The following is a 27,452-nucleotide window of genomic DNA, read 5'->3' as shown; positions in this document are numbered from 1 at the left end:
CTCATTATTTTCACACATCCCCTCCTTCACATCTTAAGTCATTGATGCGAGAGGATTATAAAGAGGAATTTGGAGTGGAACACATTTTTTTGGACATTATCACACGTTGCTGTGCGTTTTCTTGTCTATTTTATTTATTTATTTACTGCAAGCGCCACTACACCCCCTCTTTCTTATATGGTGATTGGTGCGTGAGCACTTTCATGTAGTGGCTGCTGCATATATTTGTTTATTTATACACTTTGTTTATTAGTTAGGTTACCCTAGGTTAGTTGTGGTTTTGCGCATTGGTTCCCCCCCTTTTAAATAAATGTACAAACTTGTCTCTAGAATGTGGTAGAAAACCAGAGTACCCCAAAAGAAACCCACACAAGTACAAAGGAGATCAAGCAAACCAAAGGATCTTTGTGGTGCAAGGCAAGAGTTCCATGATGACCACTAAGCCACAGCCAAGCTGCTATTGCTTACTTCTGAAAATGCAGGTTATTTGGCTATCGTGCTGCTAGAGGTTGTATTACCTTCTGTGTCCTACTTGGACAAGCACTGAGATCAGGATTTCATTTGCTAAATGCTTGTTTCAGGCCAGTGAGTGAGTACTGAATTCAAAGGTTCACCATTCTAGCCCAGGGGTCTCCAAACTTTCTAAACAAAGGGCCAGTTTATTGTCCTTTTAGACTTTAGGAGGGCCAGCTGGTGGCCAGCATGAGTGGAAATTTTTCTGGCATTGGTGGGAGCAAACATCGCCTCATTTGGTATCAGAGGGAGGAATAGTGCCCTATGGTTGGTATCATTGGGAGGAAAAGTGCCCCATTGTTAATGTCAGTGGGAGAAATGGCGCTCCATTGTTGATGTCATTTGGCAGAGTTGTGTCTTGTATCAGTGGGAGGAATAGTGCTCCAAGGACCGGGTTCAAACAAGCAAAGGGCCGCAGTTTGGAGACCACTGTTCTAGCCCATAAACTAGTATTTTGAGAGAGATCAATACTGGCACCCTATATATTTTTCCTAGTATAAAATTCCTTTCAATTTTCCACACCACTTGGATACTTTCTTCTTGTAACCATATTACATTACCCTACTTTACTTGGGAATTGGAGCTGTGGTATATGTTATTGACATATTGGCAAAAATAAAATCTCAATCTTTTTTGGTCATAAGAGCACGTTAAGGGAAAATATTTCAAAAAACTACTTTTGCTCTTTGCAAGACCCCTTTGAAATGTAATTCTTATGCATATTTATCCTTTGTTTATATTAATTCATATTGTATTTCTAGTTTTATCTAACCAGCCACGGTGGACAACTGAAAAGCAACATGGATGAATTTGACAAAGGTTGGATCAACTGGAAGGTAATCTCACACGAAAGATTGCTTTGCGTTTTATTAACTTGGGTTCACACACATGTGCGGTGTGGAACACTGCATGTGTTTCGAATAGGAATCGCACCGCATTCCTATTTAAATTGCAAGCGATTCTTTGCAGTGCGATTTGAGCCCATTGATTTTGTATGAGCTTAATTCGCACTGCACGAAAAAGGTACAGGCTTTTTTTTTTCTTTGCCGCACCAGAATAGCATCCAATTCTTGCAATTGCATTGCGTTTTGCAACTTATTTTGGGATGTCATTATTTAACATTGACACCGGTGATCACATGAACGGACTGCATTTTCAATGCAGTGCGGGAAGCTCTCAGGATTTGCTGTGTTTCCTGCACTGCATACAATTAAACCAGGGCTAAAGGCTTTGTATAGAAAAAATACTTTATCAATTTTTTTTTAATTAAATCTTTTATCAATTTTTTTTTTTTTTTTTTGACAGGACATCCAGCATAATGTTTGGTATTTTTAAAATATCTTTTTAGGGGTATATATTTGATTTTTTAATATGAATTTGTCACCAGTGATGTACTACGTTATGTTATTTTAGCCAATTAGGTTGTTATTGCTAGAGCTTGCACATACCTTGGAATAAATGTGTCCATACCTTAATACTACTAAACAGGCTGTAGTACTACAATGCTGATACCTAAGATTGCCTTCAGATAACATTTTATATGTATCACAGGTGTAATTTTCTGTACAATAGTGTTAACGTTTTCACCCTTTTCACCTTCCTGTTGGTCTATTACTGTGAAATGTAGGTTCCAGCTAGCTGTTAACTGGGGATTAGCATGAGTTTGCACAGAACGCAGAAGGAAGCTGTCACTGCTACCCAATCAATTGCTTTCAGGACATTCCCCACCCCGCAGCCTCACATACACAAAGGGGTAGGGATAGTAATGACATCACTGACTGATTATGGCTATATTGGGGCAATAATTTCATGGGCATACCTGTCATTCTGTGTACTTGCAGCTGCTGGACAAGGACTGCCCTGGCTACAGTTAAGTGGGAATGACAGCTTCCTTTAAGTTTATGGTCTGAACCAAAGTTCGGACCAAACTTGTGGTCAACATTCGTCTTGACACTATTGAGAAGTGTTAACATTTACTTGTTAGACTGCTGTGTGCTTTTGGCCATCGTAGTATTTAAGAAAACACATAAAGGTGAGTGCAGGCATCATTAGTGCTTGTTATGTACTAGAACAGACTTTTGATGTCGATTTTTATCTTGGACACCCATTATATAGGATTCTCTCATACAGGTCTGAGCTTTTCAGCTATTACTGGAGAAAGTATGGTGTCACAGAGAGTCTGATTGTACCACATACACAGTCCTCAATGTTCGAAATCTAGGACTTGGTCTTTCAAACCAGTGTAAAATATGAACGTAAAAAGAAAGGCTGTATACAAAGCAGAAATGGTCTCTCCCCATTCCTTAAGCGCAGGGAATGATATCAAAATACCTAGCTGGGTAGTCTGAGTGTAGAGCATACCTTGGGCTTGTGGGTTTGCAGGATAATCCAGCACACTTTCTTTTTTTTTTTCCTTAACTGAAAGTAAGGAAAAGACATTTATCTAGAACAGGTTTAAAGAGCTGCAAGTGAAATGCAGATTCACACAATATAAAGCAAGCAGATGTTGCTGCTTCCTTTTTATTTTTGTAGATACACCATTTGGAACTAAATCAGTCTATAAAGATTAAAATATGTAATATAGTCTGTCCCAGATAATGTCTTCTGTCCACAAAAGTCAAGCTCCAGTGAAATGGACAAAACTATGACAGTACTAACCGTCCTCCACTATACTAATACAAGTGCTTTAATTGCAGTCTCTGTCCCTGTTTGAAGGGATTTCCTTTAACTTATTGACCAGATTCTGACATGTTCTGTCCCTTTCCCTTTGTCTTCAAACAGTTGAAAAACAAATCTTTTGCTGGAGTTCCACTTTACGATAAAAAAACTTTGATTTAATCATTTGGCTTGCTGTGCCATTAATCACAAGAACAATTGCTAATGGCACATGACCTGCATGTCTACTGGTGATTTTCACTCTCTAGTTCTCCACTGAATATAATGTATAATTATTTTCCCTAAAGGATATACACATCAATTCTGAGCATTACAAAGATCTCATGAAGTCTGAAGACCTTGTTTACCTCACATCGGATTCCCCTGAAGTACTCCATGAACTAGATGAAACCAAAGCTTACATTATCGGTGGCCTTGTAGATCACAATCACCACAAGGTAAAGAGTAAAAAACAAAATCTGCAGAATGTTGGTGGTCCGGGACCACCAGCTCTTGGATGGTGCAATTTTTAGGGGTTAAACATTCAAGGGTTCTGAATTACACTTGAAAATTATCTATGCATACAACACTGTTACTGGTCCTTTACTGATTTCATCAAATACAACAAAATGTTTTTCTTTGAGTATAGTTGGAACCATGGTTAGGATGAAGGAAAAAAGCTGGGACAGCCGCACTCCAAAAAAACTCCTCCTTTAATTAAAAATCACAAAATACATGCCACAGCAAAAAACAGCACAACAAAAGAAAAGCTGACGTTTCGCACTATAGTGCTTCTTCACAGCTATGAAGAAGCACTAAGGCATAGTGCGAAACGTCAGCTTTGTTTTTTTCTTATTTTCTGATTTGTTTAGACTGTTGTCATAAGTAGGGCTGCAACTAACGATTATTTTCATAATCGATTAGTTGGCAGATTATTGTTTAGATTAATCGGATAATAGCCTTAAAAAAAAAAATTAGCATTTTTTATTTTTTTTGGCCCAATTTGTTGGGCAGATTAAAAAACACAAATTGCCACAAAAACGCATTACATACTTTTCTGCAGCTTCTCCATTGAAGTATATTGAACCAAAAAAACAATAGCACCATTTTGCGTTAAGTCCTTGCCCTTTCCAAATACGCAGCAGCTGAAAAAAAATCATGGATGTGAACGTGTCCCATAGGAAACCATGTAAATGAACTGTAGTGTGTTTCTGCAAAAAGCACCAAAAAACAGAGGTGTGAACTCAGGCCTGAGATGTTTAGTAACATAACGGGGTTAAAAAAACAAAAATAAGTAAAAAAAAAAAAAAGCAAATAATTGCTACTGTAAGGGGTTCATTTTTTTTACCTTGGGACAGTGAAAGTAATATTTACAGTAGCGATTTGCTTTTTTGTACTATAAAGGGCTAATTTTTGTTTTTTTTAACCCCATTATGTTACTGGGCGATTAATCGATTATGAAAATTGTAATCGATTAATTTCATAATCGATTAGTTGTCGATTAATCGATTAGTTGTTTCGGCCCTAGTCATAAGCACAGAAATTGAGGGAACGCCACCTTACCCTGGACAGGAGTCAAAACCAAACATGCTTTCTAATCCTGGTCTACACATACACTTTTTAAAGGATAAGTTCACCTTTTGTAACATGTTACATCGATATTTAGGGTGTAACATGTAAAACCTAGTACACAGCAGTAGCATTTTTTTCATTTAAGCCAACAGGGCTAAACGAGGAAAAAACAAACCTGACAATTCAGGAGAAGCTCCTGTACTAACTTTTCCACATTAGTATAGTGATCTCCCTGATGTTATGTATTTTGACAGAGCATGCCAGAACATTCTGCCATTGGCTGAGCGCGCTGATCAGCAAATCTTTTCAGTCATGTTCCCAAAACAGAAGCTGGCCAAATAATTTTTTGAAAATTGTGAGCGAATCGTGATCTTCATTTTATGCAAAAGAATCGCGATTCTAATTTTTCCCAGAAACTTGCAGCTCTACTATACAAGCACAATCTGCTGATTGTGGGTACATTGCTTTACAGGCTCTTAAAGTGATTAAAGGCTCTTTTTATTTTTATTTTTTTCTTAAATAACAAACATGGTATACTCGCCTCCTCTACGCAGTTGGTTTTGCACAGAGCAGCCTAGATCCTCCTCTTCTAAGGTCCCTCTTTGCTGCTCCTAGCCCGTCCCTCATTTGAGTGCCCCTCAGCCAGCAGCTTGCTACATGGGGCACCCAAGCTAAGCTCAGTCAGAGCTCCAGATGCTCCGTGTATCCATTCAGACACGGAGCCTCGACCTGGCCCTGTCCCCTCTCCCCTGATTGGCTCCCAAGGCTGTCAAAGTGTGTTGGCCAATGGCGCCGCTGCTCTGTCTCGGCCATTCAGGAGGAGTGTCCTGGATGGCTGAGGGGATCGTGGACATCGCTGGAGAGAGAAAGGGGGTGCTCTGGGGGGGTTTACACATAGAAGGTTTCTTTATCGTTACATCACGGGACACAGAGCGGCATTCATTACTATATGGGTTATATGGAGTACCTTCAGGTGATGGACACTGGCAATCTCAAACAGGAAATGCCCCTCCCTATATAACCCCCTCCCATAGGAGGAGTACCTCAGTTTTTACGCCAGTGTCTTAGGTGTTGGTCATGGTTTAGCTTGCCTCCGCATCCTTGGGATTAGGTGAGCTAACCGGTTCTGTCCAAAGGCCTCAGCGCTAAAGTGGTCAGTAACCGGACCCCAAACCCTTGGGGTATAGCCCATAATGCTTTTTTTTTCAGAGAGCTGGACCCTGGGCCCAGAACTTAGAAACCTTTGGGTGCCTAATGTTTCTGTTGCCAGAGTGCTATATGGGCCCAGGACAGTGGATCCTTCATAGGAACCCAGGGCCTGAAGGTCTAGACATCCCCACGGAGATGGGGGAAGATTGGGCCTCTTGCTTGGCAAAGTCCTGCGGCATGGAGCAGGTAAGTGAGGGGAAAACTTGCGGAACTTGGTTCTTAGCAGGTTTTTTCTGGGGGGTCACAGGGGACATGCCTAAAGTTATGCGCTGCATCTGGCAAACTAGTCACATATCTTAATGATAGGATGGCTCTATGTGTATTATTCCCCATAAGAAGTGACCTCCCTTGTAGTGTTGGAAAAGCATTGAGTGGGGCCTGTGTGATATAATGTGTATGTGTGTGTCAGAGAGCTGTGCTTACCTGCAAGCCTCCAGGCGATGCTCCATCAGTCTTCCTCCTCAGAGCCTGCAAGCAGGCAAAACGCTGACCTCCTCGTGGTTCCAGGATGGAGCAGAGAGGCTCCCTTCCCCCCAACCCCCCCCCCCATTGGCGGGCGCGCGCGCGCGCGTTCCCGTATTATAGGCGCAATTCGCGCCGTTTAGCTGAGGGGGGAAGGGCGGGTCAGTGGCTTAAGGAAGGGGCGGCCCTTCCTTTTTCGTTCCAAACAGCTCATTCTAAACATTGGAACTGGGGAGGAAAGACCAGAGCGGCAGCACGGGGCGCCGAGGACACACAGTGGCCAGAAAGGATATTGCAGTCTTCAGAAGACTGTTTTCAAGCCTAGAAATAGGCTGTTTCTTTTCCATCTCATAGTTTTTCTTTGCAATACTACTCAGGGGGACAGAATGCTTTTTCTTTCCTGGATTTGAAACAAAAACGAAAAAAAAAAAAGATTGGAAAAAAAAAAAAAAAAGTCATCTAGGGGAGAGGAAGCATTTTTTATCCCCCAAACAGGTGTTTGGGCAATTAACTATTTATAGTTGCAAGTACCAATAAGCTAGCAGGTGTACCTCGGTATTGTACCATGGCATCCGGGTCAGAGGGTACAAGAGGTGGGGATTCCCCCAGAGAGTCTGAGGTCTCGGACAAAGTTATGCCGCTGCTTTCCCCAGAGGGAGCCTTGGGGCCATCGGGATCTGGGGCTGGAGCTGGCGCGGGTCAGTCCAACCCTAAGATGGTCACGGACGAGGTATTACTCACCTCTTTAAAGCGGGGGTTCACCCTTAGAGGGCACTTTTCCCCCTTAGATTCCTGCTCGTTATTACTAGGGGAATCGGCTATTTATTTAAAAATATGTGCAGTACTTACCCGTTTACGAGACGCATCCTCTCCGTCGCTTCCGGGTATGGGCTTCGGGAATGGGCGTTCCTTCTTGATTGACAGGTTTCCGAGAGGCTTCCGACGGTCGCATCCATCGCGTCACGATTTTCCGAAAGAAGCCGAACGTCGGTGCGCAGGCGCAGTATAGAGCCGCACCGACGTTCGGCTTCTTTCGGCTACGAGTGACGCGATGGATGCGACCGTCGGAAGCCTCTCGGAAGAATGTCAATCAAGAAGGAACGCCCGCTCCCGAAGACCATACCCGGAAGCGACGGAAGAAGATGCAGCTCGAAAACGGGTAAGTACTGCACCTATTTTAATACAAATAGCCGATTCCCCTAGACCGAACGAGCAGGAATCTAGGGGAAGAAAAAAAAAATTTTTAGAAATGGGTGAACTCCCGCTTTAAAAGAGATGGAGAAAAGAATGGGAAAAATGATAGCCACAGCTATGCGGGGCAGTAAACGGATTAGATCTCCGTCGCCCGAGCGCGGACCCTCAGAAGAGGAGGTCCTTTCCTCAGGGGAATTGGACGACCTCTTGGACAAGGACCAAGTAGGTTCAGGGATCGAAGATCCGGATACAGAGGAGTCTGGAGCAGTCTCCCAAGGGGAGAGCTGGTGGATTCAAGCCTTAACGGACTTGGTCCATAATGCATTCAACTTGCCAGTACCAGATCTCCAGGTATCGACGGTTTCAGCTTTGGGCTCACTGAGGGCGCCTCAAAGCAATGCAGTGTTTCCGATCCATCCTCTACTAGAGGGAGTTTTGTTCCAAGATTGGAACAAGCCAGATAAGATCTTCTTACCACCTAAAAGATTCTCTGCCCTATATCCTATGGAAGATAAATTTTCCAAGAAATGGGCTACTCCTGCAGTGGACGCAGCCATCTCATGTGTTAACAAATCGTTAACATGCCCTGTAGAAAACATACAGGTGTTCAAGGATCCAGTTGATAAACGCTTGGAAGCACTACTTAAGAACTCCTTCACTACTGCAGGGGCAGTAGTACAGCCAGCTGTGGCTGCGATTGGGGTTGCTCAAGCATTATCGGATCAAATTAAGCAGATGCTTAAACTTATTCCTGCCCAGCAGGCAGAAGAATTTTCGGATGTCCCTAGGGCCATATGTTTTACGGTAGACGCAATTAAGGATTCTATCCAGCAAGCGTCACGTTTATCGTTATCCCTTATCCATATGAGAAGACTCTTATGGTTAAAAAGCTGGGAGGCCGAGCCCCCATGCAAGAAGCTCCTGGTAGGGTTCCCCTTCCATGGAGGACGACTCTTCGGAGAAGACCTAGATAAATACATTCAGACCATTTCAAACGGCAAAAGTACTCTCTTGCCAACTAAGAAGAAGTTTCAGGGGCCTGCGTTTAAACGACAGTACTCCCCTGGGCAGGGGCCCTCTAATGCCAAACAGTATCGACGGCCTCCTGCGAAAGCAAACTTCGGCTTCAACAGCAAGTCACAAGGACAGGCTGCTAGAGGCAGAAAGCAGTGGTTTCGCAAACCAGCAAAACCAGCCCCCAAGCCGACCTTATGAAGGGGCGCCCCCACCCACGAAGGTGGGGGGAAGGCTGCGACTCTTTTCAGAGGTTTGGGAAGCTAGCATTCCCGACGAGTGGGTACGGTCTTCCGTGGCCACGGGCTACAAATTAGATTTCCTAAAGTTTCCTCCTCCTCATTTCCAGGAGTCGAGGATTCCAAACGATCCGGAGAAGGGAACCGCATTAATGTCGGCATTAAATCATCTACTTTCCCAGGAAGTAATAGTAGAGGTACCAGTCCTGGAACAGGGGCTGGGTTTCTACTCCAACCTATTCATCATCCCAAAGTCCAATGGAGATGTCAGGCCAATTTTGGACCTAAAGATGGTAAATGCATACCTAAAAGTCCACTCATTTCGGATGGAATCCGTGCGGTCAGCAGCTGCCACACTCCAAAAGGACGACTTCATGGCGTCCATAGACATAAAGGATGCCTACCTTCATGTTCCAATTTATCAGCCACATCAAAGATATCTACGATTCATGGTGGCTTCGCGTCATTTCCAATTCGTGGCGCTTCCCTTCGGGTTGGCTACGGCCCCCCGGGTGTTCACGAAGGTCCTAGCTCCAATCCTAGCCAAACTAAGGATCCAAGGGGTCACGATCCTAGCATACCTGGACGACCTCCTAGTCATAGATCACTCGTCTCCCGGCTTGGAGCGAGCAGTGGCCCTCACGGTCCAATACCTCGAGGTTCGGCTGGGTCCTAAATCGAGAAAAGTCAGCTTTCCTGCCCACAAGGCAGTTGGAATATCTCGGCATGAGATTAGACACAGAACAACAAAGAGTGTTTCTACCTCTGAGGAAGGTCAAAGCCATCAAGGAATTAATCCTACTGGTTCTAAGCAAGAAGGAACCGACTATTCGCCTATGTATGAGGTTACTAGGCAAGATGGTGGCCACATTCGAGGCGGTACCATACGCCCAGAGCCACACACGCATCCTGCAGGCAGCCATCCTGTCAGCATGGAGCAGAAGGCCACAGGCCTTGGATATCCCGTTGCCGCTCTCATCAAGAGTCCGACAAAGTCTGTGTTGGTGGTTAGACCCTCAGAATCTACTGAAGGGGAAGTCTTTCAGCCCAGTGGCTTGGAAGATAGTGACCACAGACGCCAGCCTGACGGGCTGGGGAGCAATTTTGGATGGTTGCACTCGCCAAGGTACTTGGGCAAAGCCAGAGAAGCAGTTGCCCATCAACATCTTGGAGCTCAGAGCTGCTCGACTAGCCCTCAGGGCTTGGACGTCAAAATTGCAGGGGTTCCCGGTGAGAATTCAATCAGACAATGCCAAGGCCGTGGCACACATAAATCACCAAGGGGGAACCAGGAGTCAAGCCGCTCAGAGAGAGGTGAGCTTGATTCTCCTATGGGCAGAGGCTCATGTGCCCTGCATATCGGCAATATTCATTCCAGGAGTGGACAACTTTCAGGCGGACTTCTTAAGCCGCCAGACTCTATTGCCGGGGGAATGGTCTCTGCATCCACAAATCTTTCAAGCACTCTGCCAAAGATGGGGAGTGCCGGACGTGGATATCATGGCATCGAGACTCAACAAGAAGCTAGACAGGTTCATGTCCCGCTCAAGGGATCCGATGGCCTGCGGAACCGATGCGTTGGTTTGCCCTTGGCATCAGTTCAAACTTCTTTATGCGTTTCCCCCGCTCCAGTTACTACCCCGCCTGCTGCGCAGGATCCGGGTGGAGCACATACCAGTTATCCTGGTAGCTCCAGCATGGCCCAGAAGGGCATGGTACTCACTAATCTTAAGGATGGTAGTGGGAGACCCTTGGACTCTTCCTCTACGGCCAGACCTGCTATCGCAAGGTCCGATCCTCCACCCTGCCTTACGGCATCTAAATTTGACGGCCTGGAAGCTGAATCCCTGATTCTCAGGGGTAGAGGTCTGTCTCAGAAAGTAATCTCTACCCTAATCAGAGCCAGGAAACCGGTCTCTAGGGTGATTTATCACAGGGTCTGGAAGGCCTATGTAGGCTGGTGTGAGTCCAAGCTATGGCTTTCTCGCAAGTTTACCATCGATAGAGTATTACGTTTTCTCCAGCTAGGAGTGGATAAGGGATTGGCATTAAGCACAATCAAAGGACAGATTTCAGCTCTGTCAGTGTGGTTTCAGCGGCCGCTGGCCACCCACTCGCTGGTTAAGACCTTCCTTCAAGGGGTCTTGCGTATTAAACCTCCAGTTAAATCCCCGCTTTGTCCGTGGGATTTAAATCTTGTTCTGTCAAGTTTACAGAAACAACCGTTTGAGCCGTTGGCTGAAATTCCTTTGGTTTTACTGACAAGGAAGTTAGTATTTTTGGTCGCCATAGTTTCCGCAAGAAGAGTATCGGAACTGGCGGCCTTATCCTGTAAGGAACCATATCTTATTTTTCATAAGGACAGGGTCGTTCTTCGCCCTCATCCTTCCTTCCTACCGAAGGTTATATCCAGTTTTCATTTGAACCAGGATTTGGTATTACCATCCTTCTTCCCTAAACCTACTTCCAGAAAGGAAGGGTTGCTGCATACCTTGGATATTGTCAGGGCCATGAAGGCCTATCTTAAAGCTACAGAGAAGATCCGGAAAACAGATGTGCTGTTCATTTTACCGGATGGGCCCAAGAAGGGGCAGGCAGCTGCAAAGTCCACCATTTCTAGGTGGATTAAGCAATTAATCACTCAGGCCTACGGCTTGAAAGGGTTGCCTCCTCCAGTTTCATTAAAGGCTCATTCTACTAGGGCCATGGGCGCCTCCTGGGCAGCACACCACCAGATCTCTATGGCTCAAGTTTGCAAGGCGGCAACCTGGTCTTCTGTCCACACGTTTACAAAATTCTACCAGTTGGACGTAAGAAGGAATTCTGATACAGCCTTTGGGCAGGCAGTGCTGCAGGCTGCAGTTTGAGACCCTCGGATTCCGGGGGCTCCTCTTTTTTGAGTTAAATTTAAAATTTAAGATTATTTTTCTCAACTAAGTTGGATTTATTATGATTTGAGTATATCTCTAAATTAAATCCTTTTGTCTTGGAGATGTTCTCCCTCCCCTCATTGTAAGCATTGCTTTGGGACATCCCATATAGTAATGAATGCCGCTCTGTGTCCCGTGATGTAACGATAAAGAAAAAGAGATTTTTAATACAGCTTACCTGTAAAATCTTTTTCTTGGAGTACATCACGGGACACAGAGCTCCCACCCCTCTTTTGAGGACCATTTTGGGAGGCATACTGCTTGCTACAAAACTGAGGTACTCCTCCTATGGGAGGGGGTTATATAGGGAGGGGCATTTCCTGTTTGAGATTGCCAGTGTCCATCACCTGAAGGTACTCCATATAACCCATATAGTAATGAATGTCGCTCTGTGTCCCGTGATGTACTCCAAGAAAAAGATTTTACAGGTAAGCTGTATTAAAAATCTCTTTTTTTTTTATCTTGAGCCATGGCATGCCCTATGATAAAAAACCTTCTGCCTTTTACAAATGCAAATTTTATTACCTGCAAAAAAATACGTATATTTTTTTTATTATGTAAAGGTGAACTTATCCGTTTGAGAGAATGCATCTTCTCTTCGGCCCTTTTTACAATTCAAACTAAACTGAGGAAATAACTGCAGAAAATGAGTCCCTAGTACACATAAAAAGCAGGCTATAGTTCAACAATAAAAATGGATCCTGAGGTAAGGTGCTGTGTGTATCTTGTTTTGGGTATAGTTTTTAGGCTGCATTCACACTGTTGTAGTAGCATGTGAACTTATTGCTCTTGTGGTTCCGTTCATTGTTGATGGTACTGTAAACATGGCGAGCAGATGCACATTTTTGTGCAAAAAAACACTCGAGTGCGTAAGCTTCTTTGCCCATTGAATTGAATGGCCTGCCCTATGCACATAGCATGACAATGTGGGCATAGTGTGAATAGGACCTTATGTGAGAAGTGACCTTGTGCGAGAAGTGACCTTGTGCTACCGGCAAGTATTTGCTGTGGAACCCCTCGGGGGATAAAACTGGTAAACTGGCAACTGGATCATGGGAGGCTCATTGATGCACATGGGGACCGAAGGCTGGCACATGTAGTCAGATCAAAATACAAGAGCTGCTGTAGCTCAATTAAAGCTGGTTCCAATGGAGAGGTGTCGGAACAACATCAGTTTGTTGCATAAGAGGCTGTGGAGATGCAAACGGATTAGATCGCCTGTGTTGACCCATACCCACAGCCAAAAGCTCCTACCTACAATGGGCACGTGAGGCCTCCAAATTCTTCATATCTCAATCCAATCCAGCATCTGTGGGATGTGCTGATAAACCAGGTCTGATCAATCAAGGGCCCAGTTTACAACTTTCAGGGCTTAAAGGATCTGCTACTGATGCCTTGGTGCCAGAAAGGTTATGGTGGGCGGTCATAGTGTTATAAGTGATCGGTGTATATTACCAGTTCTTTTGCAATGTGGTGACTAAACTAGGGCCAAAACAACGAATCGATTATGAAATTAATCGATTACCATTTTCATAATCGATTAATCGGGCAGTAACATAATGGGGTTAACAAAATAAATTAGTTCTTTATAGTACAAAAAGAGCAAATCGCTACTGTAAATATTACTTTCACTGTCACAGTAAAAAATGAACCCCCTTATAGTATTATTTGCTCTTTTTGTACTAATGTTAGTTTTTTTTAACCCCAATATGTTACTAAACATCTCAGGCCTGGGGCCACCTCTGTTTTCTGGTGTTTTTTGCAGAAACGAACTACAGTTCATTTACATGGTTTCCTATGGGACACGTTCACATGCATGTATTTCGAGATGGTGAGGACTTTTTTTTTTTTTTTTTTTTAGTTCTATATACTTGAATGGTGAAGCTACAGAAAAGCATGTAATGCATTTTTGCGGCAATTTGTGTTTTTTAACCACTTCCATACAGGGCATTTTCACCCCCTTCCTGCCCAGACCAATTTTTAGTTGCGCGGTCGTGCGACGTGGCTCCCAAACTAAATTGACGCCCTTTTTACCCCACAAATAGAGCTTTCTTTTGGTGGTATTTGATCACCTCTGCGTTTTATTTTTTGCGCTATAAACAAAAGAGCGACAATTTTGAAAAACGCAATATCTTTTACTTTTTGATTTAATAAATATAATTTATTTATTTTTTTAACTATTTTTTTCCTCAGTTTAGACCGATTCTTTTACATATTTTTGATAAAAAATCGCAATAAGCGTATTTGATCGGTTTGCGCAAAAGTTCTAGCATCTACAAAATAGGGAATAGAATTATGACATTTTTTTTTTTTTTTTTTTACTAATAATGGCGGCGATCTGCGTTTTATTTTTTTTATTGTGACATTGCGGCAGACACATTTTGACACATTTTTGGGACCATTCACATTTATAGAGCGATTAGTGCTATAAAACTGCACTGATTACTGTGTAAATGTGTTTGGCAGGGAAGGGGTTAACACTAGGGGGTGAGGAAGGGGTACATTTGTTCCCTAAAGTGTGTTCTAACTGTAGGGGGGACTCACAAGGGGAGGAGACCGATGTGTGTTCCTCTGTACTGGGAACACACATCGGTCCCCTCACCGCTGACACGACATGGATCTGTGTGCAAAATTCCTTTTTTTTTCTTCTAAGGTTATTAACCGATTAATCGAAACAATCGGCCAACTAATCGATTATGAAAATAATCGTTAGTTGCAGCCCTAGACTAAACCTTTGACCCAAATTTAGTGAAATTACAGAAAGCTGTTATTTTGGGAAGCTTGAACTAATGTATACCTGTAACTAGATTTGTATGCAGATAATGATGTTATTGCTAGTGGATATGCTGGCTAAAGCTTTGCCTCGTGAGTAGTCGGTATATGGTGATGTGAAAGCACACAGGTATTTTTTTTTTATCCTGTTTTGTAAATGACAGTAGGAAGAGCATCAGATTCAGCAAATTTTAGTTTTCATACAGCATGCTTAAATCCTACCTAAAGGGGGTTGTAAAGGATTTTTTTTTCCCTAAATCGCTTCCTTTACCTTGGTGCAGTCCTCCTTCACTTACCTCATCCTTCCATTTTGCTTTTAAATGTCCTTATTTCTTCTGAGAAATCCTCACTTCCTGTTCTTCTGTCTGTAACTACACACAGTAATGCAAGGCTTTCTCCCTGGTGTGGAGAAAGCCTCTTGAGGGGGGAGGGGGTGAGCAGGAGGGTCAGGACACTCTCTCTACTTTGCAGATAGAGAAAGGAGCTGTGTGATAGTGGGCGCCCCCTCCCCCTCAAGAGGCTAACACACAGCTCCTTTCTCTATCTGCAAAGTAGAGAGTGTCCTGACCCTCCTGCTCAACCCCCCCCCCCTCAAGAGGCTTTCTCCACACCAGGGAGAAAGCCTAGCATTACTGTGTGTAGTTACAGACAGAAGAACAGGAAGTGAGGATTTCTCTGAAGAAATAAGGACATTTAAAAGGAAAATGGAAGGATGAGGTAAGTGAAGGAGGACTGCACTAAGGTAAAGGAAGCTATTTTTAAGCTTTTTGTCTGTCACCACAGGGTCACTTGAAAACTAAGCACACTCTGTATAAGGGAAGAGCATCTAAACTTACCTTGCCAATGTTCCATGTACTCAAACTCTGGCATTTTGCAGCTTCTTGGGTGCTGCAGGTGTTCCACAAGTTGGGTGAGTTGACTACCTGCACACTGTGTAGTTTCTTCCTCCAGCTCGTATGTCCTGTAGTAAAATATGTGCTACCAGGAGGAGCAGATCTGCAGAGGAGTGTGGAATACCTGCTGCAACTGGGGGAATCCAAGTGTCAAAAGTTGAAGACATGGGCTGCTTTCAGCAGACGTTAACATGCTTTAGCTCTGCTTGAGACATTTACATTGTTCTCAGTCATACTAAGTTCTAAAATTTCATTGCAGGGCATTACGTACAAGCAAGCTCTGGATCTCGGTATCCGTCATGCTCAACTTCCTCTTGGGAGTTTTGTGAAGATGAATAGTCGTAAAGTCTTAGCTGTGAATCATGGTAAGTTATCTGTTTAACAATCTATTTTTGAAGTGCAGTCAACAAACAATTCAACAAACAATTCATAATAATAAAGCCCAACTCCAGCCAAAATGTTTTTCTTGTTCTCATCAGAGATATTCCATCATTTCCTACACTCCTTGTCCCTGGCACATGAAATGAGAGTAAATCTCCCCATCAAGGATAATGGCAGAAATCCTGTAGGTGATACAGGATCAGAAAACATTAAAGTTCGTGCCCAGCCAAAACTAAACAAGTAGATTAGGGAATAGTTAGAAGCGTGTCTTGTTTTTACTGCTAAACAGGGTTCTGTTCGTTTTTCCCTTACTTACCTGCTGACAATGTTTTACCAGACAGAAAATGAGGGGAGCTCTCCAACAGCAACACAGACAGAAATAAATCCACTGTCATCTGCAGGAAGGAGTTTTCCGTGTCAAATATTTTATTGAATTTTACAGTTATCAACAAAATTCCATTTAACAGAGCATATACAATATAATAGAAATAGATATATATAATAGATATAATAGAAAAAAGCGTAATTATTCGGGAAAGTAACTTTTATAAATGAAAATAGATAACCTAGCGGATTTTAAAATAAGATTATGTAACATGACGTGTCATAATCATAGCTTCATGGCAGCTATTTGACGACAAGTAATTGAGAAATTAAGTTGATTGAAATAATAAAATGATGTCATCTATGAATAGAATTGAATGAACCTATAAAGAAATATAAAGTTTAATGTGTTGTAGAATAGCTAGCTGGGGGAATAAATTAATCTAAACCCGGGCCAAGTTCCTTCTCTTGGCTTGGCTTTATCTGGTCAATAATCCCAACCATTCAAAGCATCTTCTATTACAGTTGGTATATCAGAAAATTAATAGGAATGAGTTTTCATATCCATCTCGCAGCACTATTTAAATGTCTAAAGCAGCCCTTAAATTATGCAATTTTCTTTCCTTCCACCACGGATGGAAGGAAAACAAATCTCTTGATTCCCCATCAACACAATGTTGATGGGAGAATTGCTTGCATAAAATATAGGCTGGTTGTCCCTGCAAAACCGGGCAATCCATCAATGCCCAGGTTTAGGCCACCAAAGGAAACATTTATCTGGTCTGGTCAGCAAATGTATGCTTTCGCAGGCAATGAAAAAACTCTATCATAAACCTCTCCTTAGAGGGCTCAAGTAATTCCATGTACTTGTAAAGACTTCAGCATCTGCTTACATCACATAATATTGATTAGCCAAACAGTTTGCTGGATGCTTGCTAACAGTCAGGGCCGGCCCTATGATGGGACCGGGTGGTACCATGGGTACCAGGCAGCACTTTTAGGGGGGCAGCCTACTGATCCATAGAGCCATGGCAGGTCCTCTTTATATTCCTTTACATGTAAAGTCTCGACAGGTCCTCTATATACATGTATAGAGCCATGACAGGTCCTATTTATACTTCTTTATACATGTATAGAGCCATGACAGGTTCTCTTTATACATCTATAGAGCCATGACAGGCCCTCGTTATACTCCTTTATACATGTATAGAGCCATGTCAAGTACTCTTTATAGTCCTATATACATTTATAGAGCCATGACAGGTCCTCTTGATATTCCTTTACATGTAAAGAGTAAATGACAGGTCCTCTATATACATGTATAGAGCAATGACAGGTCCTCTTTATACTGCTTTATACATGTATAGAGCCATGACGGGTCCCCTTTAGTTATCATGATATAAAATAATGAATGTGGGGGCCTTTTGGTTGGCGTGATTTTTTTTCTGGGGGGGCAGCATTTCATTCTTGGTCCCAGGCAGCACAATGTCTTGGGCCAGCACTGCTAACAGTGTTACTGTGGTGAGATATTTAAAAAGGTTAAGCTGACCTAAACATTTTTTTACGCAAACAGTGTTGTAGTCCGTGACCAGCAACCCATTAAACCTGGATTTTCATAGCGTGGTGTTTAAAGCTGATGGAGTTAAAGTAAAAACACAACATTGGGAGGCCCAAGAAGCTGTCTGCATCTTGTATTCCCCAAAGACATTGCTCTACCTATGAAATATGCCTGTTTGTACAGTCTACTTTTTCTGTTCCCTCCCCAAAACATTACATGTGCAGATATCAGCACTGTTGTGTAAAAGCTCATTTTAACTTGTTAAACATTTGAATTGGAAGGCCTCCTAGCTCACCTTTGGCCACTTCCCCCTTCTGTGATGATTGCCTGCTACATCTGGTAATGCATGCTTTAAACTCCTAAGCTTTCACACGGAAGTTTTGAAAAGTTTGTCCATCAAAAGCAGTTAACGTGTAAAGTTGCCCATACATTGTGAACATTTCAGACGGGTCCTGATGACCTGGCCAAAATCCAAATCGTGGGTGGCCCTGTCGGCACCCTCCCACCCGACATTTTTCTATCCAAAATCTGAAGGAGGCAGGTGGAAAATTTGTTTGGCTGAACAGAGGCTGTATTCAATCGGATGCAGCAACTGTTTTGGTATTCTGACAGCCTCAAGTGCTAGTTGTCAGAAGACAATAGTTGGCAGGGGAGTTTCCTTTATGCATGCTTTATAGCTTGGATGGGGGAAACCATGGATTTCCGTTCAGCCTACGCAGCTGAAGGAGTCAAATCTTAACCTGGATTCACATTATACAATTTTTGTTGTTCAATTTCCTTTAGATTTATCTACAACTATGTAGTAAAAGTGCCTGCCTGATTGCATACAATTTGAAAGTGTTTAGGTTTGACCTCATATTATATTATATGGTTTTGGTAAATCTAAAGGAAAGTTGTACATTATTATTATTATTATTATTATTATTATTATTATTATTATACAATTTATATAGCGCCAACAGTATACGCAGTACTTTACAATGTACAGGGGGGACAGCACAATTACAGTACAGTTCAATACAGAAGGCAAAAGAGGGCCCTGCTCGTAGAGCTTACATTCTAAAAGGGGGGGTGGTACAAAAGATAATAGCTGCAGAGAATGATTTGATGGGGGTGGCAATAAAATTGTATAGTATGGCCCGCTTCAGTTTCTATCAGAGCACAGACACTTAGGCCCAGATTCACAAAAGAGATACGACGGCGCATCTCCAGATACGCCGTCGTATCTCTGCCTTGCGCCGTCGTATCTATGCGACTGATTCAAAGAATCAGTTACGCATAGATATTCAGTAGATCCGACAGGCGTAAGTCTCTTACGCCGGCAGATCTTAACTGCAATTTTTTTTTGTTGCCCGCTAGGTGGCGCTTCCGTCGATTACCCCGTTGAGTATGCAAATTGGCTAGATACGCGAATTTCCGAACGTATGCGCAGCCGGCGCAGTAAAGTTACGACGTTTACGTTAGGCTTTTCCCGGCGTAAAGTTGCCCCTGGGTCTATGAGGCGCAGTCAATGTTAAGTATGGCTGTCGTTCCCGCGCCGAAAATTTATAAAATTACGTTGTTTGCGTAAGTTGTCCGTGAATGGTGCTGGACGTAATTTACGTCCACGTCAAAACCAATGACGTCCCTGCGACGTCATTTAGAGCAATGCACGCTGGGATATTTTAGAGACGGCGCATGCGCAGGTCGTTGGGCGCGGGGACGCGCATCATTTAAATGACACACGCCCCCTACCCGCCAAATTTGAATTCCGCCGGGTGATTTACGTTACGCCGCTGCAACTTTACACGCAAGTGCTTTGTGAATAAAGCACTTGCCTGAAAAACTTGCGGCGGCGTAACGTAAATGAGATACGTTACGCCCACACAGAGATCTGCCGATCTCTGTGAATCTGGGCCTTAATGCAGAACTAGAGTGCATACAAGTCAGGGGATGGGGATGATTGCAATCACAAGGTGACACATTTAGGAACCGTGCACTGCATCATAAAATTAATAAAAAGTAAAACATGCTGACTTGTCATGGTCTGACATGCTATGTGGCACTGTGCCTAAGTAAATTGTTGCAGTTTTGTCTTCTAATAGAGGCCACACTAAATCTTTTTTCATAATCTTATTAATATATATTAAATACTTTTTTTTTTTTTTTTTTTTTTAATCTGAACAAATATTTACTGGCAATTAAACAGAACTTTCTCTGGCCAATTGGACATTGTGCACAGTACAATAAGTGTGCTATATCAATATGTCTAAAGCAGGGATCTCCAAACTGCGATCCAAGGGCAGGATGCCATCATTTTCTCTCCCTTTTTATTCACTAACACCAATGATGGGGCACAATTCCTGGGACATTTTCTACTCCCGGCCCCCCTAAAATCTGAAGGACAGTTAACTGGCACTTTTGTTTAAAAAGTTTGGAGTCTAAAGAGATGTATTTTATTCTGATGTAATTGGAGTCCTACGATCACCGATAGATAGATTGATAGATAGATTTCTCACCGCTCCAGGTGAGCCTCGTTGGTAGTCAAGGGTTGTTGAACCATCAAGGTGCTGGCAGTGCTGATGATAGCAAATGAGAGGAAGAAAACTGGATAGCCGCACTCCAAATCACTTAAAATAAGTGGTCTTTTATTTTCAACTGTACATGCAGTCACTGCAACCCACAACACACAGTATGGCCGACGCGTTTCGCACTTACAATGAGTGCTTAGTCATGGCTAGAGAAGGTTCACACTAAAATGACATATATACTAAAACACACAATCATGTGAAAACAGGTCCGCCTATGGCAGTACAAAATCAATTAAATAATTAGACCCTAAATCAAAACCAGCTGGAGGGGGTTAAGCCTCCCTCAGAATTAACTCTTCAAAACAAAACAATGTAAAATGCACATAAATATATATAGAAACACCTGTGATTGTCCACATACCTTTATAAAATCTTCATTAAACCTCAGTTCATGTATGTTATGACCTGAGGTTTACAGACATAGATGCGCTCAATGAATGTAACAAACAATTATTTATACCCAGCCTAATATTTCTGTGCAGCTCCAAACCAATACATGTATAGTCTAAATAGTGATGGTGATGCTAGTAAAGCTAGTACATTGATGCATGTTATATTATGTTGGAACGTGGAAATTAAACGAGTTATAAAGTAAATATACTTAGTGGTGCTGTCCTTGCAGAAAATGACCATATGAAAATGACCAAAATGACTGCGTGAAGGGGTTAACCTTAATCTTCCAAATGTGATATATTCCCAATAAAGTGTCTAGTTTCAACTGACATACATATAAACATGTACCTAATGTATAAACCTAGTGTAGTATGGAGGGAATTAGACGTGCATGTTAATTTTATGAAAATAATAAATAAATAAAGTGCGACATATCTAGATTAGATAAGTGAAATAATAAAACTGAAACCATACTGGTAACTATAAATATGCAAGGTCCCGATGTAATAGAAATTACTTAGAAGGGTTCAAAGAGACCTATGTGACCATAGTGCAAATTTTAGTGGTGAACCCGTCATTTATGAAAACGGTGATCTAGTGTGAAAGTCTGTGGTCTATTACCGTGATTCGTAATCATATTTATTTTGTTCAATGGTGTTAATAATGTCATTTGTGTAATACAGCAATATTAACACAGAAATGCATACGTATAATTGACCAACTGATCAGACTATGAAGACTATAGAAAAACTAAACTGGACGGGTGCATGTATGATCTCCTATACTATGACCCGATTTAAGGGCTGCACTAAAATGAAAGCAAGGCTATGGGTGGGTCCACAACTAAAAAAGAGAGAGAAGAGGTATATCCCAAAGTTGTGTAAAGCAACATATGTGTTTATGGGACGAGTGTTAGGCTACCTCCGAAAAAGGAGGGGTGGAGAGGATGTAAAGTTGGAAAAAGGTGTTCCTATAGAGTGTGCAGTGAGGGAGAACAAAGACCCCTATATGTACGGGATCTACGATGGGTGTTGTGTTCTATAATGTGGGTTTCAAAATGAAACGCCACTGGAACCGTAGAGTGGGGGTGTCCTTCAGGTAAATGTACACAGAGTATCAGACAAAGATGCTGATAGTTCGAACGGAATACATGCATGGTACTTATTGAATATAGGACTAAATGATATGTCCCAGATGGCGGTGGTAACATGGGCGGGAGAGGCCTGAAGGCAATGAATGGACTCTAGAGCTATGAGCAGTTTTTGTAAAAGAAAGCTCATGTAAAGCCCCAAACAATATGGTTAAAGCAATTCAAAATTATTTTCCTACGTCCAACCGCAAACATTAAAATGACCATGAATGTACTCCTCGTGCAGTAACCCGGCGAACCCACCACGCAGAACCCTCTCCTCCGAACAGATTGAATCGGAGGGAGAACTTGGTCGAGATGATATGTAAAGATAAAAAAATGTATACGGACCTATAATAAAGTCCACCCGATTGTGGGCTAGTATGCACCTCAAACATGGTAAATTTAACACCATGTGGGTGGATCAATGGATTAATGGAGATTGAGCAGAATACGATCAGTGGTCAAGATCGGAAGAACATGTATGAATATACATAAAAAAGAAAAAAGGGGAAAATGTATTCCCTGGGTAATAAAAGAAAGGAAAAGGGGGGGTAAGTGTGCCAAACACAGGGGGGTGTTCAATCATGGAAATGGGAAACATCCCAATCAAAATTGAGTCCATGAGGCTGTCTACAGTTAAGATGGAATATCCAAAACACCTCTCGTTTGCATATTTATAGTTGCCAGTATGGTTTCAGTTTTATTATTTCACTTATCTAATCTAGATATAAGTCACACTTTATTATTTTCATAAAATGAACATGCACGTCTAATTCCCTCCATACTACACTAGGTTTATACATTAGGTACATGTTTATATGTATGTCAGTTGAAACTAGACACTTTATTGGGAATATATCACATTTGGAAGATTAAGGTTAACCCCTTCACGCAGTCATTTTGGTCATTTTCATATGGTCATTTTCTGCAAGGACAGCACCACTAAGTATATTTACTTTATAACTCGTTTAATTTCCACGTTCCAACATAATATAACATGCATCAATGTACTAGCTTTACTAGCATCACCATCACTATTTAGACTATACATGTATTGGTTTGGAGCTGCACAGAAATATTAGGCTGGGTATAAATAATTGTTTGTTACATTCATTGAGCGCATCTATGTCTGTAAACCTCAGGTCATAACATACATGAACTGAGGTTTAATGAAGATTTTATAAAGGTATGTGGACAATCACAGGTGTTTATATATATATATATATATATATCACACAGCTCAAGCACATATCATGTGCGTTGCTTAACACTAGATCGGCAGTTAAACACCGCTCAGAAATCCATGATTTCTTACTACAAAACGATCTAGACTGCCTCTTCATTACAGAAAGTTGGCTGTCAGACGACTGCAACACCATTCTCGGAGAATTGGTGCCAGAAAATTATCGCATCCTAACGGAAAATAGAATAGGGCAAAGAGGAGGAGGCCTGGCGGTGATTCATAAGTCGCATATTGCAATCACTAAACCGGTCCTTCAAAATCCTCTACCTTTTATGGAAACCCTTACGCTTCAACTTCAAGCTCACTCTCAGGAGACCGTTCACATTCTCCTCTGCTACAGGCCCCCTGGGCCCAAATCGCAGTTGATTCCAGCATTAACGGAGTTCATTTCCACTTACTCCCTTAACAGCAATCATCTTTTGCTGCTCGGGGATTTCAATTTGTGGGCCAACTCCTCACAGGATCCCATCGCGGAGGCCTGCATCGACCACCTGGAAGGATTAGGACTTCAGCAACTTGTATGCGGTCCCACGCATGCCTCAGGTCACACACTCGACCTAATTTTCAGACAAAATCTGAAAATAAACATTTTGGGAAATGAACCTTTGCCATGGACAGACCACCATGCAATTAGCTTCATAATTCCCAGAACTTCACTAGTCATGAAAGTACCCAAGCCGGTGACAACACACTGGGCTAGATCTCAGAAGAAGCTCCACTCGGAACTCTTCAGATCTACCCTGGGAAACCGAATTGGGGCTATTCCTCCTCAGCTAGCAGCCTCAGATACTTTGGATGCCATAAATGCAGCTCTGCTACAGTCAGCCGACTTAGCAGCACCAAAGCGCAAACTCCGCAGCCGGGCAAAAAAGTCCAGCTGGTTCAATAACCAGCTGTCGCTATTGAAGCAAGAGCGCAGAAGGGCGGAAGCCGCCTGGAAAAGAAGTCCTTCAGAAGACCGCCTCAACTTCTACAAAGCAGTAACAACACGATATCACAAGGAAATTTTCAAAGCCAAAAAACTGCACTTTTCTATGGTAATTAACAGCGCAAGGAATCGCCCACGCGAACTCTTCAGGATGGTCACCCAGACCATGAATCCGGGATGTCTTGAAGTTCCCACTTCAGACACCCAAGAGTTCTGCAATGAACTATCGGATTTCTTCATCAACAAAATTGAAAAAATTCGGGTAAGTATTCGGCAAAACAATACTCCACTCAGCCCCCTCTTCAATCAATACACCGACGGAACGCCTCTACAATCAACTAAGTTCACTTTGGAACCCATCTCCATCGATACCACAAAAAAATTCATTGGTGCACTGCGCAACAGCACAGCACCCAATGACATCATTCCCACCAAGCTACTGAAGGAATGTGCCGACATCCTGGCGCCTCCGATCACGCAGCTTATAAATCAGTCATTTAAGGAAGGCATAGTGCCTTCCCTGCTGAAAGAGGGCACAATCCTGCCGATCTTGAAAAAACCTAATTTGGATCCTATGGACCCAACTCACCGCCGTCCCATAACAGGTCTAAATGCTCTGTCCAAGATAATGGAGAAAGTGGTGGTAAATCAGCTGCAACAGCATCTGGACACCCACAACCTACTCGATCCATTTCAATCCGGGTTCCGTCCCGGACACGGTACAGAAACGGCCTTACTGAAAATATGGGACGATGCGCTCGAGGCCGCAGACGAAGGAGAATCGTGTCTCCTGGTTCTGCTGGACCTAAGCGCAGCTTTTGACACAGTAGACCATAAATTGCTACTGAGACGACTAACAGAAGTCGCCGGAGTCTCAGAAGATGCCTTACCATGGTTCTCCTCTTTTCTCGGAAACCGATCACAAACAGTGAAACTGGGATCCTTCACCTCAGAAAAACGCACGGTGCCATGTGGGGTCCCCCAAGGATCCCCCCTATCACCGGTGCTGTTTAATATCTATCTTCGTCCTCTCTTTGATATTATCGGTAGCCAAGAACTACTCTATCACTCTTATGCAGACGACACGCAGTTGTATTTTCGCATCTGCCATAAAAAGGATCATCATCTCAGATTAGAGAAATGTCTCTCTTCAATAGAAAACTGGATGACTAAGAGTTATCTCAAACTCAATAGCGCTAAAACTGAACTCTTTATCTTCGATGCCAGTTGGAAGAAACAACCGACAACAAACTGGACACCATCTCCCATCCTGGGACAAATCATCTCCCCTAGCTCCAAAGTCAAAAGTCTGGGAGTCACGTTTGACACCTTCATGACAATGGACGCACAAATAGGGTCAGTAGTCAGCGGGGCGCACCATTTGATGCGCCTACTACGCAGACTGATTCCATTTATCCCCAAAGAAGACGTAGCAGTCGTGGTGGGAACAATCGTGAATTCCAGACTGGACTATGCAAATGCCCTTTACCTCGGGCTCCCCAAGTACCAAATCGCTCGTCTTCAAGTCGTACAGAATACGGCCGCCAGACTGGTGACTGGGAAAAAATCTTGGGAATCAATCTCACCTTCATTGAGATCCCTTCACTGGTTGCCAGTGAAAGACAGAATTGCATTTAAAGCACTCTGCCTGACACATAAGTGCATCCATGGGAAGGCTCCTAGATATCTATGCGACAAGATCAAACCGCACAATTGCAACCGCATTCTGCGATCCACCGACCAAAATCTGGTCAAGGTTCCTAAAACCAAATACAAGTCCAAAGGAGAAAGAAGGTTTGCTTTCCAGGGCCCCAGGCTTTGGAATGCTTTACCAACCAGCATTCGGTTGGAGCAAAACCACCTGTCCTTCAGAAGGCAGATCAAAACCCTGCTTTTCTGATAGGCATGAGACACAAACAACAAGCGCCCAGAGGCGATTCAGTTCGCATGTGCCGCGCTATATAAATTTTTTCATTCATTCATTCATTCATATATATATATATATATATATAATGTGCATTTTACATTGTTTTGAAGAGTTAATTCTGAGGGAGGCTTAACCCCCTCCAGCTGGTTTTGATTTAGGGTCTAATTATTTAATTGATTTTGTACTGCCATAGGCGGACCTGTTTTCACATGATTGTGTGTTTTAGTATATATGTCATTTTAGTGTGAACCTTCTCTAGCCATGACTAAGCACTCATTGTAAGTGCGAAACGCGTCGGCCATACTGTGTGTTGTGGGTTGCAGTGACTGCATGTACAGTTGAAAATAAAAGACCACTTATTTTAAGTGATTTGGAGTGCGGCTATCCAGTTTTCTTCCTCTCATTTACGATCACTGATAACTGTGCAAACAATTCGTCTAGTAATTGACTATAAATTTACCTTTTTGGTTCTTGCTTACCAATGTGTTCTTATTTTAGTATTTGAGATCATACTTGCATATCTGGAGAAGAAAGATTGGAAGGAAGCATTCTTCAGTGTTTTACCTCAGCGTAAAGGAGCAGTGCCTATTGATGAAACTGGTGAGGCCCCAACAGAGGTTTCCATTACTCAAGATGAAGGGGATCACTTATCAGACAGTGATTCTGATTCTGAAGATGATGTGGAACAGATAGAGCTTGGTAGAGAAGAGCAGAACAATGACGAGTGACATCCTGTGGATGCTGTCTTATATGTATATATTTTTCTTCAATTTAAGAAGAATTTGTTTTCAGTTTCCCATCGAGCATTATTGGTTAATTTCTATATTTTAAGTAAAATAACAGACTTTCGTTTGTATAACTGTTTTTAAGATCTTTTTGAAAGAATTCATACTGAAAATGTATTTCAAAACATTCTTTTAGTTTTAAAGACTCCTTTATGGGCATTTAATAAAACAAAAAGGTGGCAGACATTTTGTACCTGGCTTCTTAGACTACATTAGTTGATTTTGTAATATAAACAGTGCCTTAAAGTATTCATACCCCTTGGAATTTTCCACATTTTGTCATGTTACAACCAAAAACGTAAATGTTGTTATTTATTGAAATTTTATGTGATGGACCAACACAAAGTGGCACAGAATTGTGAAGTGGAAGGAAAATGATAAATGGTTTTCCAAATTTTTTACAAATCTTTAAAAAGTGTGGTGTACATTTGTATTCAGCCCCCCCCCCCCGAGTAAATACTTTGTAGAACTGCCTTTTTTTGCAATTACCGCTGCAAATCTTTTTGGGGATGTCTCTACCAGCTTTGTACATGTAGAGAATGAAATCTGTGCCCATTCTTTGCAAAGTAGCTTAAGCTCTGTCAGATTGGATGGAGAGTGTCTGTGAACAGAAGTCTTGCTCCAAATTCTCACTAAGGCCCCTTTCACATTGGAGCGGGAGCTGCGGTGGCGGTATAGCGCCGCTAAAAATAGAGGCGCTATACCGCCGGGATAGCCGCAGGGAATCGGCCGCTAGCGGTGCGGTATTAACCCCCGCT

At 42.6% G+C, this 27,452-nt stretch overlaps 1 protein-coding gene across 3 annotated transcripts in view; it reads left to right on the top strand.

Moving 5' to 3' along the window:
- The window catches only part of TRMT10A (tRNA methyltransferase 10A), a 37,470-nt gene extending 10,578 nt beyond the window's left edge, over window positions 1–26,892 (top strand). For all 3 annotated transcript variants that reach the window (XM_040328451.1, XM_040328443.1, XM_040328461.1), the window contains exons 5-8: window positions 1,275–1,349; window positions 3,477–3,626; window positions 15,713–15,818; window positions 26,408–26,892. In XM_040328451.1, coding sequence (XP_040184385.1) covers window positions 1,275–1,349; window positions 3,477–3,626; window positions 15,713–15,818; window positions 26,408–26,637 — 561 coding nt within the window. In that variant the 3' untranslated portion in view covers window positions 26,638–26,892. The remainder of the gene's footprint in view (window positions 1–1,274; window positions 1,350–3,476; window positions 3,627–15,712; window positions 15,819–26,407) is intronic.
- Window positions 26,893–27,452: the final 560 nt, after the last annotated feature.

The sequence above is a fragment of the Rana temporaria genome, chromosome 1 (assembly GCF_905171775.1).
Source record: "Rana temporaria chromosome 1, aRanTem1.1, whole genome shotgun sequence".
NCBI lineage: Eukaryota > Metazoa > Chordata > Amphibia > Anura > Ranidae > Rana > Rana temporaria.
Note: the sequence above shows the minus strand (reverse complement) of the source record. Positions and strands in the feature narration are given on the sequence as shown.